This window comes from Sinohyriopsis cumingii, unplaced genomic scaffold (assembly GCF_028554795.1).
Source record: "Sinohyriopsis cumingii isolate HCF-2022 unplaced genomic scaffold, ASM2855479v2 utg000695l, whole genome shotgun sequence".
NCBI lineage: Eukaryota > Metazoa > Mollusca > Bivalvia > Unionida > Unionidae > Sinohyriopsis > Sinohyriopsis cumingii.
In genome coordinates this window covers 4,907,793-4,924,536 of record NW_028315924.1, presented here as the reverse complement: position 1 = coordinate 4,924,536, position 16,744 = coordinate 4,907,793, and the positions used below count along the sequence as shown (strand labels likewise).

Genomic DNA, 16,744 nt, shown 5'->3' with positions numbered 1-16,744 from the left:
TAAAATGTGTTCCAAATATATTTTTTGACCCATGGATAAACTCATGGGCAGGAGTAATACAGCAAGAACTGGTTATGTGATGAAGAAAATGGGGTTACAGAATTATAAGCCATGAAAGAACAAAAAATTTAACCAAATATTTTAAACATAATTTGTCCTAAATGTGATTCTTGTGTGATCATCTCAGCCAAAGCTGAACAATGAGGTAGGACTGGTACCAACAATATAGGGAAGAATATGATATTTACACTTCAAGTAATATGAAAACCTAGTTTGAGTTTTCAAGATAAAAGTGTTGGAGAAAAGCTGCACTCAAAGCTATCCACACATACATTCACACACACATGCACACACACTGGATAATCCAAATGTTAGATGCCAACAAATAAGTTAAGAAAATGTATGAAATCTGTCAAATAATTGTTATATCCCTCTTTCCTCCTACCAATGAAATGTTGCATCAATTTACAAGAAGAAAGGCTGTGGTGCCCAATCAGGGAAAATCTCAGATGCAGAAACTCAGTTGGATAATATCAGACCCTTGATGCAAGGATCATGGTCTGATACCCACCCAGTCCAGCTAAGCTGCAGCCTCAGCGTGTCCTTGGTAAAGGTGTTTACCTCCTATTTCACTGACAAAACAGTTAAAAAGGTAGTGACAATCCAATTAAGAACTAACCAACCAACCAACTGTTGTCTTGTAAGCATTTTACCAGCCTAATCTATGATCCAAAAGAGCATCCATTCTAACCAAATTATGGTCTTCTTTGCAAACCCACTTTCACCTTTCTTTAGCTACCAACCTGGCTACGACAAGCACAATTAACGTGCTGTTTGAGGATAGTACAGCTTGACTATTCAAACTAACTTGTGATATGTATACACCTGTCTGGAAAGGATAAGATTGTGAAAAAAGTGTTCTGTTACCTGATAAGTCAAGAATAAATTAGGTCATGCTGATTTACCCAAAATATCTGAATACAGTTCTTCTTATTACTTCTCACGAGATTTCTACATTTACATTTTGAATATACTAAGCCAATATTTGATAATGAATTAAAGAAAACCAAATTTTTCTAGTAAAATATGTTCATCGATAACATTTATCCAATCATAATACCTTAGGAAAACTACTACTACACTGCAAAACCAGCCCTCCCAGGTTAAAACTGTTCAGCTAAAAGGCCAAGTTATCTGCCCATCTTAGTGGCACTTAGACACAGTTATCTACCCAAGATACAGAGATTGGGGCCAAATCCAGTGAATTCATCAGTTACTACTGGAGTGGAACAGATACACTCTATATGGACGTAACTTGCTGGGATGCTGAGAGGGTTTATGTGCTAAAACTATAGAAGTCAAAGTCAAAGCTATCTGAGTTCCCACTGCATGTTAGTAAAAAGCAAATGATGAGATCTGGGGCTATGGCTGGACATTATGAAAAATTTTATTCAAATTTTTCTACAATTGCTGAATCTTTGACCAAAGAAATCCATGTTTCATTGGTCTGAAAGGTATCACAAATCTTTTGACAAATTAAAGGCCATACTTAAAGGAGACCAGAAACCAATGGAAATATAGAATAATAATAAAAGTACTATAGCAGAAAACCTTATTCTGTAGTATCATCTGCGACCATAATGCCACTATTTAAATATTGGCCTATCTTCTAGGAGCTGAATTTCCGTGACCTCGTATGCAAAATTTCCACGCCTATTCGGTTACTTTCGGGATGTGACGTCATAGTAGCAACTCCAGCAGCCCAACTGGGAGTTGCCAGAGTAAAAGACAATACCATTTTACGGGTGTAATAGAACATTAAGAAAAGCATGTGGACATATTTCTTTTTCTTTTCCGAAAGATAAAGGCATCATGAAAGAATGGGTACATTATTACAAATGAGTCGATTTCAAAGCAACACCATACAGCACTATGTACTCGTTACATTTCTCAAAGGAATGTTACAAGATGGATCATGAAAAAATAGCAGCTCAAAGATACGCAAATGCTAGGCCTAGACTAAAAGTTGGCGCTGTTCCAGACATACCTTTGGGCATTTTAAATCCTGTGAAAAGAGTTAAACGTGTGAGTTACGAAAACAGGCAGAAGGACGAGTAAGTGACCACAAAATGCAACAATCAATCCACATATCTTTTATCTAAAACAGCAGTGCTAAAAACAAATCTGATAGCCCGACACCCTGGGTCCCTTCTGGCTTTAGTTCCGGCCCATCCTGTATTCAAAGTAAGGTGCCCATCAGGCTTGTCGAAACAAAAATTGTTTGCCTGAGGAAACTTTGATCGCACTGGTGAAATGAGTAAATGTATTTTCAAGATGTTGACATACATGCCTTAACACGCCACAATCTAAATCAAATCACCACTGTCCTAGGTGAAATTTAGATTTGATTTTAATCAAATGGAAGCTTTGCTAAAAATAAGATTCTAAACCTGTCGTGTTTCAAGAAAACACAAATTTCAGTAATCTTATACAAATTAAATTTAAAAAAAAAAAAAAATGCACTGTATACATGTAGTATGCATAAGCCGTAATCTGTATTAATTGGAACTGATATAAAACTATTCCTTGGGCAGTTTAAAAAGCAGCAATAAAAAAAAAAGAAGAGGTCAAAGTTTCACATTAACTGTCTGACAATAGAATGGGGGGGGGCTATTGACCCCACCCCCCTTGCCACAATGTGCAACCATCCTTTTGACGTGCCTTTTCTCGCTGTGATATGCCTTATTATTCCCCCATGACAAGCCCCTTTTGCATATTCTGGTCAGTTCTGGCTAAATTGCAAAATAGCTAAAGTTTTGATTTAAGTACGCAAACAATAAAGCCGATGTGACTAATGAACATAATCCTTATCCTTGCATTGATTTTGTGAAAAGGATTGCCCTTCGGACATACTTCAAAGAAACCATGTTCGACATGTGTGTATGTGTAAGCACCAGCAACTGATTACCAAATAAATGATGCCTATTTTGTTACTACTTACGATACCATGGACTCCATTTTAACAGTTCAAATCTGCAGTCACAAGTTACCGTACATGTGGCAACTGTTTTTCTCAAGTTTTATGCCCCACCTTATTTCCTTAGGTTTAAGTCTTAATGCATGTAACAGTGTTTGCTGAATAAAATATTTATTCAGAATTAGTTCTTTAGGGCCACATATACTGCATGGTATATTTTGTTTTATTCCTTGTAATTTAATCATGGTAATAAAACCTTTCATATACGGTAGAGGAATGTCAGGTGTTAACTGGCCAAGTTTCTTTGGCGGAAATGGAGATGCGATTTTGTTTGCAGAGAAAATTTCAACGTGATCATTCATTTAAGCTAACTGGTGACAATTTTATTCTTTTAATTATTTTTTTTTACTATAGTACTGTTGTAGTTGTTTAAAAAATCTGAAATTTACTTGAATAATGTTTAATCTTCACGTTCTATTTACTGAAGAAGAAAAAAAGAAGAAAAAAAACTGTTGTATGATGTTAATTATTTCGTCCAGTGCTGGTTTTAGACGTGTGTGCGTGTGATTTGAATTTTTAACGTAGCTTTAACAATTTTTCAGTCATATCGCTACGATGTCAGCAGTGTGGCAGTTTAGACTGTGGATTGCATACGTTATATTTAAAAATGGTTTGGGGGTTGGGTTTTTTTCTTCTGACAAATGAAAATTGACAGACATAAAATAATAACTGGGACTTCGCTGCGCAAAATTGAGAGATATTACGAGATTGGGATGTAGATGAGGAAATACCCCCAAAATCGGGAGGTTTTTCTCCCGGCTTGAGAGTTGACAGGTATGAACTGTCCGGGCTTGTGGAATTTCATTCAGGACTTTAGTTTATTTAAGTCACCAGCCCGGGGCCTGTGTCTAACAAATTTCTTTTAGCACTTACCAGTACAGTACATAAACTGTTATATCAGACTGCAGATTCAACTTTTGAATGTGCAACCCAAATCTGGTCTCCTGTCTGCCTCGCTCGCCAATGTTTATGTTTGTATTCGAGGACTGGCTAGTATAGCGTCACGGTACTATGTGATCTGTCGTCTCATCAAAACTCGGAAAACCTCGGCAATTTACGGAATCGTGGTATCTTCCACGCAATATAATCACTACCCGCTTATGATATTTAATTTATAAACACTGCAGTCGAATTAAAATCTGTAGAGAATTACATATGCGAAAGGAAAATTTTGATTTCTAGTCTCCTTTAAAAGTCCATCAGTTCATTCAGCTTCAAGTGTCAGTCGAGTATTTAAGATGTATGTTGATGCAAGTAATGTAGGGTTTGGTGGAGTATTGATTCAAGAAGATGAATGTGGTGTAGCTCATCCAATATACTACTTTCTAAAAAAAAGTAAATAAACATCAAAGAAATTATAACACTGTCAAGAAGGAATATTTGATGTTGATACTGACTTTGCAACATTTTGAAATCCTTCTCCTATTACTAAATTCAGTGATCAAAACCCTATTGCTTTCATAAATAAAAACGAAAAACAAAAGCTCAGATTGGTGACATGGAGTTTGATGTTGCTGGAATACAAAATTGACATTAGGCACATCAAGCAAGATGATAATGTTATTGGAGATGTACTCTCATGTGTATTGAAGTATTATATTGTTTTATTTTCAAACATTTGTGTTACATGCAATTTTAATTATCACAGCATAATTTGTATATTTGTCTTATATGTAATAGAAAGCTTTATTGTATAAAGCTATCTATTCTTTATCTATATTATGTGCTTAACTTTAAGATAATGACAATTTGTAAACAATGTGTAGACATAGCTTACTGAGTTTAGACTGTTCCAGAAGACAACTTGTTTACAATCTGTTGGAATCTTGCTCAAGAAAGACTAATATCTAGGTCAAATAATGATCTGTATATAAATAGGATCTTAGTAAACAGTCTTCATTCCTCAAGAACAGTCTATGGAATCATTTTAGTTTTGTTCAGATATAATTTGCAAGGAATTATTTATTTATTTAAATTATTCATAGGAATTACGAAGTACTCTTTGACTTTTTGGACAAAAACATTATATTAGGATTAATGAGGACTCACTCAAACATTATGGATTATACCACTGTGACATAACAAGAGATTACTTGTAACAGGGCATTTACGATTATTGGTGAATTAATTCACAATAACTTATTTGCAATTTGTTTGAATTTTCTTCAAGAAAGACTAATATCTAGATCAAATGATAATGTGAATATAAATAGGAACTTAATAAACCGAGTCTTCATTCCTTAAGATCATTCTATGGAATCATTTTAGTTAGTTGTGTTCAGACAATAATGCCTTTTGAATTTTCACTTTGTATTCAAGGGAAATAAATTATATGTTGATTTTACTAAACTTACAGGTATGGGGATTTCTGTCTATTACATAGCTTATGATCATAGACTCGAAACAACACAAATGAATCATGCATTGGGTATGTCAGATCATTGGGACAGCAGGTAATTTACATGACTTTTCCCACACTGGATTTTAAAAGTTGCATCATTCTCATTTGGTTTTGTGGGAAACCCACAGTCTCATGGCCTGGCAACAATACATAAAAGTGAAACTAGACAGTACAGTTTGATATGATTGTATAATTCTGCTACCTGCTGACATGATTATGAAAATGGTAGAACAGCTAGATATAACAGAATGATTTGCTTAGGGTGTGATTAACCCCTATCATCAATACCAAATTTACTTTTTTAAAATTTCAATTTCTACTTTTAACATGTTTCATCCTAGGACCTTTTATGAAACAGTAGACAGTAACTGTATTTCTCTTTACAAGAAAGAGAAATCTGTTCATGGCCAACAGGTGCCCTGTCACTATGTCTTAATGGATCTAAATGCAAATCTTAATGAAGGTGTGACACATGGATACGTGGATAACACTGTATCCTGCTGTTACTGGTGTGACATATGGATATGTGGGTAACACTGTATCCTGCTGTTACTGGTGTGACATATGGATACGTGGGTAACACTGTATCCTGCTGTTACTGGTGTGACATATGGATATGTGGGCAAGGTATCCTGCTGTTACAGATGTGATGACGTAGAAAAAGTAAAATTGTTCACACATTTTCCAGAACAGGATACAATTTATAAGAACTATAACTAGCAAGGCTATCCCTGGACTTAATTTCCCACATCATGCTTTGCACCATCTAATGAGCTGCCCATGGCCCAGTCTTGATTTTATCTTGTCATAGCTGGTACCAATCATATATGCTCATAGATAGATATATAAACAGACAGAAAGATCTTGTGAAATAAATTACCTGAAACAATTAACTCAAACTGCAAGGACACAGTACCCAGATCATTGGAAAGTTGAAGAGCGTAGTTGCCAAAATCTGTTTCTGTCAGATTTCTAAAGTGCAGTACTGCCACATGTCCAAGTCTCATCACTTTCTTTTCGTAGAACATCATGGTGATATTTGCAGGTGACATGTAAATTGCAATATTTGATGTATTGGAAATTTCAGATGAATCTGATTGATTAAAAAATTTTACTGTCTTTATAAAAGGATAACTGTAAAAAGGAATCTCTATATTTGCTGATTTGTTAGGCTCTCCTGCAAATGTTAACTGGGTTTTGTCAAAAACTGGAAGTCCTGAAATTAAAAGGAAAAATAGCAGTAAGAACAGTTACTACAATCCAAGGATGCTGGAATATAAGTCATTCAGTTTTAGCCAAAAGACTAAGCACACTGCAAACTACATTCATGTGGCTTACAATGACATAGTGCTAGTTTTAGGATGCTCCCTGTTAAACTATGTCAAAATTGATTGAACAGTTTTTAAAACCACTTCCTATCAATCTGTTTTGTCTCTTTTTCAGAAACAGTAGGTCCACATTTTTGACCATGCCAGATTTCACTCAAACAGTTTGACATGTAAAAGGATTGCATACTGAGTAAGCCTTGTATATAACACATTGGTAGAATACTTTATCATTAGTAAACTGTGTTGGACAAATGTTTACAGTAATATAATAGACAACAACCCCTAGAGAGATATAAGTGCAATCTAAATGGACAAAAAGTGAAATCCATGCATAAAATATTAATCTATTTGGCACATATCATAATTACAATAATCTGTATCAAAAATTTATATATATTTTCTTGGATGTCCTAAATCTGCAATTATTTTTTCAAAAATGTGTAAATCTTCCAAGTGGATTAGTATCAGAATCCAAATATTTACCATTTACCATCATGTAACTTAATGCACATTGAAAAAACATTTTTGTCATAGAAAAAATAATCGTATGCCTCAAAAAGAACACATGGATTGGAAACATCTTCTGGTTCTTAAAAAATAATACTATCATATATATATATATAGTGACAGAATATATAGCAGGTTTTGAACCAAGGATCCAATGCCATTTATGTGACAAAGAAACACACGATCATGCTTTTTGATGAGCATAACTCTACTTTTCATAACCCAAACCATATTCCAACATTATTCATTTTGGTTGATACGTCTATAAATTTATAATATTTGTTGGTAAATCCAAATATCAAATCATATTTGTTGAAAAATGATATAATTTGTGATTCTTCCATGAAAATCCCTGTATTGGTCATATCCATGGAGGAATAATGCCATTTTCTATATCCATTATTGAACTTTGTGTGCCATAGTTAGGTAGGGTTTTTAGTTATTACAGTTTTGTTTATAAGAGCTGAAAGTAAGGGTGTGAGCTACAGTATCATATTCAGTCATCACTAATTTCCACTATAAATAAATATTAGCATAACTGGGTTAAGTCTTTATAATAATAATAATGATAATAATGATGATGACTTTGTATAGCGCCTAATCTTTAGAAGCTCTAAGCGCTTTACAACATTAGACAACACCTATAAGATAAAAAACATATAATAATATTATTACAAAAACAAACACCATGAAATTAGAAAAACATTAAAAAAATTAAAAACATGCTGAGAATATTTTAGGTAGGAAACATTATTAAGTCTTTAAGTTTGTTCTTGCAGTCGAAATAAGTGAGTTTTGAGAGCCCTCTTGAATGCAATGACTGTGTCTTTGTGTCTAAGTTCAGTGGGCAATTCATTCCACATTGCTGGGCCCTGGTATGCAAAAGAACGCTGTCCATATGACTTTGTTTTCATAGTGGGAATAATGAGTAAACGATTGTCAGAAGAGGAGCGTGAGTATCTTGCTGGTGTGTACACATGGGTGAGGTCAGATAGGTATGTTGGACTAGAGTCCGACAGTGAAATGTAGCACAGAGAACACATTTTGTGTTTGATTCTGGATTGAATGGATAGCCAGTGTAGGGTACAGAGCAGCAGGGAGGTGTGTTCTGTATATATCAGTGTTATGTATATATGTATAATTCAGCTCTTTTTCTGATTATTGTATTTAGTGATCACAACCCCCTTACTTTCATCAACAACATGAAAAGCATGAATCAGACATTTTTGTTATGGTGTTTGATGCTGCAAGAACAAAAAACCAACATTAGGCACATCCAGGATAATGTGATTGCAGATCCATTTTCATGTCAAAGTACTACTGTGCATTATATATATATATTTATGCCATTCATCATATGTCTGCCTATTTACATTTTATTATTTTGATCACATGTTTGCATGCTTAGCTACTATGTACAAAAAGGTTATATAGCATAATCTTTCTTTTCTTCTTTATGAGTGGACGTGATAATATATATGTGTGTGTACTTCTGGAACATGACTGTATTGTCTGTGACTTTGTTCATGAGTATAAATACTAGTGATCATCTATAAACAAGAACAGTTCCCAATAAATGGTCTTTTTCAAGCTGATTGTGAGTACAGTGGAACCTCGCTATAACATGATAATTGGGGTCCCAAAAATTGGATCGCATTAATAGCAAGGTTGCATTAATGCTGGATTTTACAGTATTTCACTTTTTTCAGAGAACAATGCATTGGCACATATACGTGTATTCATGTCTAATGTATATGATGAATAGGGTATCAACACCATTTACTATCATTGTGGCATGCAATTCATATTTAAACTATTCAATAATTTTGTCACAGATCAATATGTGTCTGAATTCAATGGGAAAAATGAACAGCAAAATTAGGTTAAAAAAGATGAAGCATGTGTACGATTCATTAAGTTACAGGGTCTATGAACAGTGTCGGTACAAATTTCATACTGCTAAACTTTTCTCATATCCATTTCTGTGTACATTTATCCATTGAAAATTTCCAATAATTAACGCTTGTACGCCTATTTGTTTGAGTGACTACAGCAAGAATAATTAGCAATCAATACATGCTTTCATCGTGCATATCACTTTTACTTCAGATTTTGTGAATATCGAAAGAAACATGTTACAATTACTGTACTAATCATTGCGCAAAGTGCAGAGAACGATTTGTGTTTGTGAACTTGCTTTTCCATAATGGTATAATAATTTTTGAAAAAATAGGAAATTAATAACGAGTTCATAAGCAAACACCATACACATGTAAAACCCGAGAACTAAGTGCAGTAGGCATACAATGGTCATGAGTCACTTTTATATTTTTTTTTAGCTGAACATATGTACAAGTTCATACCCTTTCAATTTCCAGCTAATAAAGTGGTCATTTTTTATTGGTCAACTGATTGCGTCTAATAACACTACCAAGCCCATTAAACATGTTGGCGGCTTTTGTTTTTGAAGTTTATTAAATTGTGAGAATCTTTTATCAACCACTGCATTGTCTGCTGCTTGGTTGTGTATACAGTTAAAGAAGAAACAAATTGAGGGCTATTGTCTGAGCAATGATTGTATACAAAATTAACTGAAGACAATTACAAAGACGACTTAATGTCATTACTCATGGATCAGTAATAAATAACATTTCCGATAATGTTTATTTTGGCATAACACTTCAAGAACCTGGTGAATTTGTTAAATTTCAGAAGCTATACCATGATTGTATAATATTAAAATTCATATGCAAACTCTTCCTCAAAATGATAAAAAATGTTTTACATACTATTTTTCGTACTTACAAAAATATTTTTCCCCGTAAGAGAAAAATATGCATACATTTATTTAAAATTTCAGGAACCATGCAAGGTTCGTATTATATTAATAATTCATAACGATCTCTTCCCCAAAATGATAATACATTTTTTATACACTATTTCACATACTTTGAACAAAAAATATTTTTTCATGTGTGAATGAATATAAGAAAATTTGGAAACCAAGCCACGACTGCGTTATATCCGAATCTGCGGGACCCGTTATGGTGGGGGTCACACTCCATCAGGTGGGAACCAGGATGTGTCAGCAAAACAAGTCTTGGTATGGTTTGCTGTAATTTGGGAACTGTTTTGCCATTATTCTGAAAACAGCTTCAAAGCTGCACCTTATAGCTTTCGTCTTGGTTGCAAGGCACAGAGTGAGCTTCCAAGAAACCTTTAACTTCCCAAACTCGACTTGATTTGGCTGGACTTTAAGATCCATCAAGACTTGAAGGTTATCCTTCCTTAAGCATGCAACCAAGTGCAATCCCTTCTCAATTTGATTCCAGTTATTGCTCACTGCACAGTGCTCAGAATGGATGATATAGTCAAGAAATGGCTGTGAACCATCAAACATATCTGCCTTACTAATCTTTTTACTTCAAGCTGGTTAAAAATTGAACTCAAAATTTTTTCTAGTTCCATCCTTCTAAGTCAACTGTGAGCTTGCTGTCTCTTATTGACTTTGATGGAGCTCTCAACCAAACTTGCTCTTAAAAAAATGTTCCATAGTTGTCCTTAATTTTTCAGATTTGTCAGTAATGTGGTGTCTACAGTTTTGACAAGGCTATTGAAGGATAAACTAATCACTCCCCTAGGAAACTGGGACATCTTTCAATTATCACAATCTGACTTCTCACCATTAAGGTGCCCCTCCTTAATAGCCACTAACCTTAAGTCTTCAAACCTGGTGCCAAATGTATGTGCATTTTGTCAAAATTGTCACTCTCAAATGGAGTAGAAGTCATCTGGAATTGAACATCACCATTAATGTTGATGCTATGCTTCACAGCAATAGGTAATTTGGCAATAAGAGTTGCCTCTGTACAGCCCATGGTACTGATGCATCGATTATTACACTCTCTGCCATTATAATAACCATATGATAGATTTATCATAAATCATGCTTGTTTTGTTTTTTCATCTGTAGTGACATCTATCTTTTGCGATATTAAATGGCTATTATTGTCTAATTGACTTTGCTTGCTAATGACTGGGACATACCCAAGATTTATTACAATATATTATTTATATTTATTTTGCAGAAGGTCTCAAAGGACATTACTGTTAGTTGTATTTAATTAACCAAGCTACCCTCTTTAAAAAAAAAATTAATATTTGTACAGACTCTTATGCAATTCTGAATCAATGATGGAATTTTTTTAAAAGTAAATAACATTTTCTGAGAATATGCAGGTGATAATAACATATTAGAAGTTGAATACTCTGTAAACTGAAGAAGAGCCAAACATTTAAAATTTTTCTTTAAAATGCAAAATTTTGTTTAAGTGATTATTTTACAAAAGTGTTGCTTTGTGTAAATCATATTTTTTAAAGCTATCTGGATAAAAGGTTCCTTGAAAATGCCATGCATGTGAGTATGACATGAGCCACCTGACAATCAAGAACAGAACTACCAATTTCACAATAACAATAGACCTTACCTTGAACATATATATCTATGTAACCTCTCTGATCTACTTGTCTATCCAGACCAGGAACTGTATTGTCAACAGTACATATGTATCTGCCAGTATCTTGGATGCTGATGTTAGACAATATTAAGGTGGAGTTAGTAGATGTTTTTACATCATTTAACCTCCTGATCTCTGTCTGTCCAACCATATGTATCCATGGATAAAATGTGTACTGTGGTGGATTTCCTTGGGGGACACACATCAGGGTTGCAGTTGAATTGACTACATTATATCCTGATATATTAACTCTGACATCTGGAGCATCTGCAATAAAGGAAACACAAACTCTGAAGACTAAGAAGTTCATATATCTAAGCTTTACACTTAAGACAGACATAAATATTTACAGTCAACTGGTCAATTGTACATGTAATCTTAATAGTTGGTAAAATAATACTGTAACAAAAAACAAACAAATGAATATTTCCATGCTTTGAATTAATTAGGCATAAATAATACCGTAAATCACTAAGCTGGGATACTGAGATTTTTATTCTGAGTAACAGACCTCTTCAGCCAAATGAGGGAGAGGTGACATTGATCTTCTAGCAATATGCATACATATAATTCATGTCTGTCTAACATGTTTTGACACTTAAGGCACTGGTAACATGTGAAAGATCTCAAAAAAGTGACATAGAAAAATAAAAGAAAAAAATCTAGAGGCATTTGAAAGCTATGTCAAACCATTCCAACTACTCAGCCACTCCTAGGAAAATATTAATCCAAAAAGTGAAATCCATATGTATATTTAATCTGCATTGTTTTTTTGCGATTTTTTTTCTTCTTTTTTTGGGGCAACTTTGGAAAGTTCCCATGAAGCCACAGGTCTACCTGTTGTTTACTAAACATATATTATAATTTTAGAAACAAATGTAATTTTAACTGAGATTTTATCTTCTAAAATTTGGAGCCTTCCAGATGGAAACTTTCCATTATGTAATAGTTTCTTTTAGATGCTAATTGTGACTGGAGGGCAGGTAGAGGACAATATAAACTTGCTTCTAGAAATGAAATTAATTATTCATGCTTTAAAGATCTTAGCATAATCAGCTGTATTTCTATTTGTCCAAACTTCAAATGGACTGGAATCTTATTTATTCAAATTATTTATTCACTGGAAATACAAAGTGCTCTTAAAAAACAACACTGTTTTCTTGGAAACAGAGCACTGAATATATAATGAAATTTCAAAAAAGGATTTCATTTTCAGACTGTACTACTGAAATCGAACAAAAGATTGTTGATACATCATGACATGGGCAGGGAGCCCTTGAGTGGCAGAGTGCTCTAAAGCACTCTTCGTTCCAAATCACTGCCATCTCACCTCTGTCTGCGTGGGTTTGAGTCTCAGGCTCAGCTAACATGGGTATGTGAGAAAGCTTGCCAGTTGCTTCTTGTGGGTCGGTGGTTTTTCCCAGGGTTTTACAGGGTTCTTCCTCCATCAGTTATACTGGTTGCCATGTATAGCCTATATTGTGCTGAAAAATGGCATTAAACCCTACAACAACAACAACAACATGACATGGGCCACTACAAGCACATCAGTAGTTCAGCATTGGACTGAATTTGGATTGCCACTAAGTTTATTCAGAACTTTAATCATTAGGAGTTGTGCCTGTAATTCTAGATTTATTTGAGATTTAATTCTCCATACTGTAAGTTCCTCAATTAACATTTAGACTTTGTTTTCTACGGAATTAAATTATCTGTTGAATTTTTACAAAGCTTGTTGATCATCTTTTCTATTGGTTATTTTAAAACCAGAGAGTCTAATACATAAGACTATCAATGATAAATATTTCATGTTTGCAGCTAGTTACATTCCAAGAAAAACTTGTCTATTCTAAACAATTAGTTTAGTTATTTTGAATGTTTTAATAATTGAGTTTAACATAAACATCTGTATGTGGGCACTGTAGCTGAATGGATGAAAAGTGAGAGTGAGAGAATGCACGCAAGTTTTCAATGTTAACATTTTTATATTAGATATTAAGTAACTATGTTGTCATGTTTTTGTTGGATGAAAGACAACTATATTGTCAATCTTACGTGTCTAGCTTTAATGATATAGGAGGCATTCATGGCCAGTAATCTGTTCTAAAGAGTGTGTCTCCATTAATGTCCATTAAACCACAGTCAGAAATAAGTATCGGACTGCTTAATTTAATTCAAATGAAGTCTCTTCTATATATAACAATGAAGCCAATATAACACAAACTGTACTTGTATTCCTGTAGTAACTCAGATTCCAATTTAATCTGTTACTTGAGAGATAGTGTGTAAATATCAACAAATAGCAAAATTCATGAATGATGAATAAAGTAGGAGTGTTTAAATCTCAGATATAAAGTGCATCAAAGTATACATTTTTTTCCATACAACCCAGGAATACAGGCAGTCAAAGCCAACCAGATTTAGTCGACAACTTGCCTATGAACTGATGATATTGGACACCTAAACAACCATCCTAAATATCTTCCTGTTTTGACAACCCACATGCCAAACCTGGTAGAATACTAACCAATATAATCAAATTATGCCATTAGGGATGATTTTGCTTTGAGGTTACATCGTCTAAATTGCAAATTGTTTTATCATTTGGATGAATTTTTTAAAAAAGAATCCCTTTTACAAAATTTTCTGCAAGTCTGTTCCAGGATTTACAAGGAGCCATTTAAAGGTTATTGTACCTTCTGGAATGGCTTCAGTATTAAATGACACACTGGCATCATTGTCTGGAAATTATTTATTCCTTGCTGGAGGGATAATATCTGATAAATGTTTTCATATTCTGTCAATCAGTGTTTTAATATGAAATAATTTAATTGTTGTGAGTAAAGGCATCCATATCAGATGATATCAACATTTGTATAAACTCTAAAGGTTTTGATGTAAGGATGCTCTTTGTTAAATTTACTAAAATTTTGTCAAACATATTTTGAGAACAAGTTGGAATTTCTTTTAACTGAAAATAGCAAAGGAAATGTAACATAAAGAGGCTGCACCTGAACTCCTATGGAACCTTTAAAGTGTTGGACTAGTAAGCCCCCATTGTGTTTTACCCAGCTTGCCAACATAAAATGGGATTTTACAACACATTCCTGCCATTCACAGGAGGTTCAGTGAGATTATCAGCATTGGTATTACATGGTGAGGTTTAATTAGCAAATGTTTACTTCAGTTTTTGAAATTGTGACATGATATACCTGTCAGGCATCCAACACAAAATATATGGGAACTAGAACTGTAGATTGTTTCCACTTGACTGTCATTACGAGTACATCAGTTTCATGACTAAATGGGTACTGAAAATTTCAGGCAAATGATGACAAGGGGAAGAATTCTGCCATTGTCATGCAATCAGTGGGATTGGGACACAATGAGGAAGTTACATGGTTTTGCCAATAATATGGTGGCAAATATGCAAATGATCAGCAGTGAAGTACAAAAACAGGAGGCTGAGGCTAAAAAGGCAATAAAGATAGTAAAATGTACATGCCGTTCCTCACACCTACATATTAACAAACAAACAAGAAAAATATAAGTTCAAGATTGAGTTACCTAATCTTTATACCTAACCCTAACCTCTCCCTATCTTTATACCTAAACCTCCCCTATTTTTATACCTAAATGTAATCTTTATACCTAACCCTACCTTTATACCTAAACCTCTCCCTACCTTTATACCTAAACCTCTCCTTACCTTTATACCTTAACCTCTTCCTATCTTTATACCTAACCCTAACCTCTCCCTATCTTTATACCTAAACCTAAACCTAACCCAAACCTCTCCCTATCTGTATACCTAAAAATGACAAAACATAAAGCTGATATAAACTTTACTACATGCCACATTTGGCAGAATAAACTAAACATCTTAAGATATGCTACAGAAAGGAAGTGAAACCAACAATTTTAGTAAAATCAACAAATAATTTCCCTACAATATAATGTAAAAATTTAAAAGACAGCATTGATAATTAAATATGAAGAAAATCCTAAATGACCTACTACAGTTTTAAAAGTATAAAATGTTCCAAATGATTTCCAATAAACTTCAAGGTCCTGATGAATACCAGGTAAGAATAAAATAACACCTCAGGGACATTTGTAATAATGAGAATCCTGAGTGTCTATACACTTTAATCAACCTGACAACATAAATTGTGTTCAATATTAAATAATAGAAATCATTCACTCTGATCCAGAGCTCTCCAGTAACATGAATTGGAAAGATTCTGTTTAAATTTTAATTCCAGGCATTTTTAAAATAAATAGGTAATCACCTGTCACTGGAACAAGTATTTCTTTTTAGTTTAAAAAAACTAAACACTTGGCCAAATTCTACTGAGTTGCTTTTGAGGTGTTGTTAAAAAATTTTAATTTTAGGAACAATGGTCATATTTGGTGCAAAATTGGCAAAATTTGGAAAGCTATTCATGTGACAAAGCTTACATGCTTGGGCCATTTCTGTTGCACAATTATCTAGACATTTTTTAAAAGTTTATTTTCCTATTTTTCCTAATAATGACAACATTTATAGGTGGATGGGCATCCAAATGTATTTTATTTTGTACTTAGATATCTTTGAGAGGAAAAAATTTGTTTGGACTCTAAGTGGAAATAAAAGTGTTCATTATTTGGACTAAAATATTATTCTAGAACTGTTATAAATTATCCAAAGGAATTTTGGACAATGCTTTCTTGACAATGTCATGGTTCTTGTCGGTCCAGTACATTTCCGGTATTTAAATTTATAAAGAACTTTTCATTCATTTAGAACTTTCATAGATGTTTATAGGAACTAGTTTGATTTACTTCATAATAATGTAAAAGCCACTCACATTTTTCATTTGGAAGTTTGATAATTAAAGTGTTTGTTCAGTTTTACAAAACTTGCTGGTTTCGCTTCTTGTCTGTTACTTAAATTTGTGACCATACAGTTGTG

General features: G+C 33.7%; 1 protein-coding gene across 1 annotated transcript in view; it reads right to left on the bottom strand.

The window, feature by feature from the left end:
* The window catches only part of LOC149773307 (neural cell adhesion molecule 1-like), a 69,696-nt gene that overhangs the window by 25,805 nt on the left and 27,147 nt on the right, over positions 1-16,744 (bottom strand). The window contains exons 5-6 of the mRNA XM_089946470.1: positions 11,761-12,057; positions 6,319-6,654 (exon numbers count right to left, since the gene is read on the bottom strand). Coding sequence (XP_089802596.1) covers positions 6,319-6,654; positions 11,761-12,057 — 633 coding nt within the window. The remainder of the gene's footprint in view (positions 1-6,318; positions 6,655-11,760; positions 12,058-16,744) is intronic.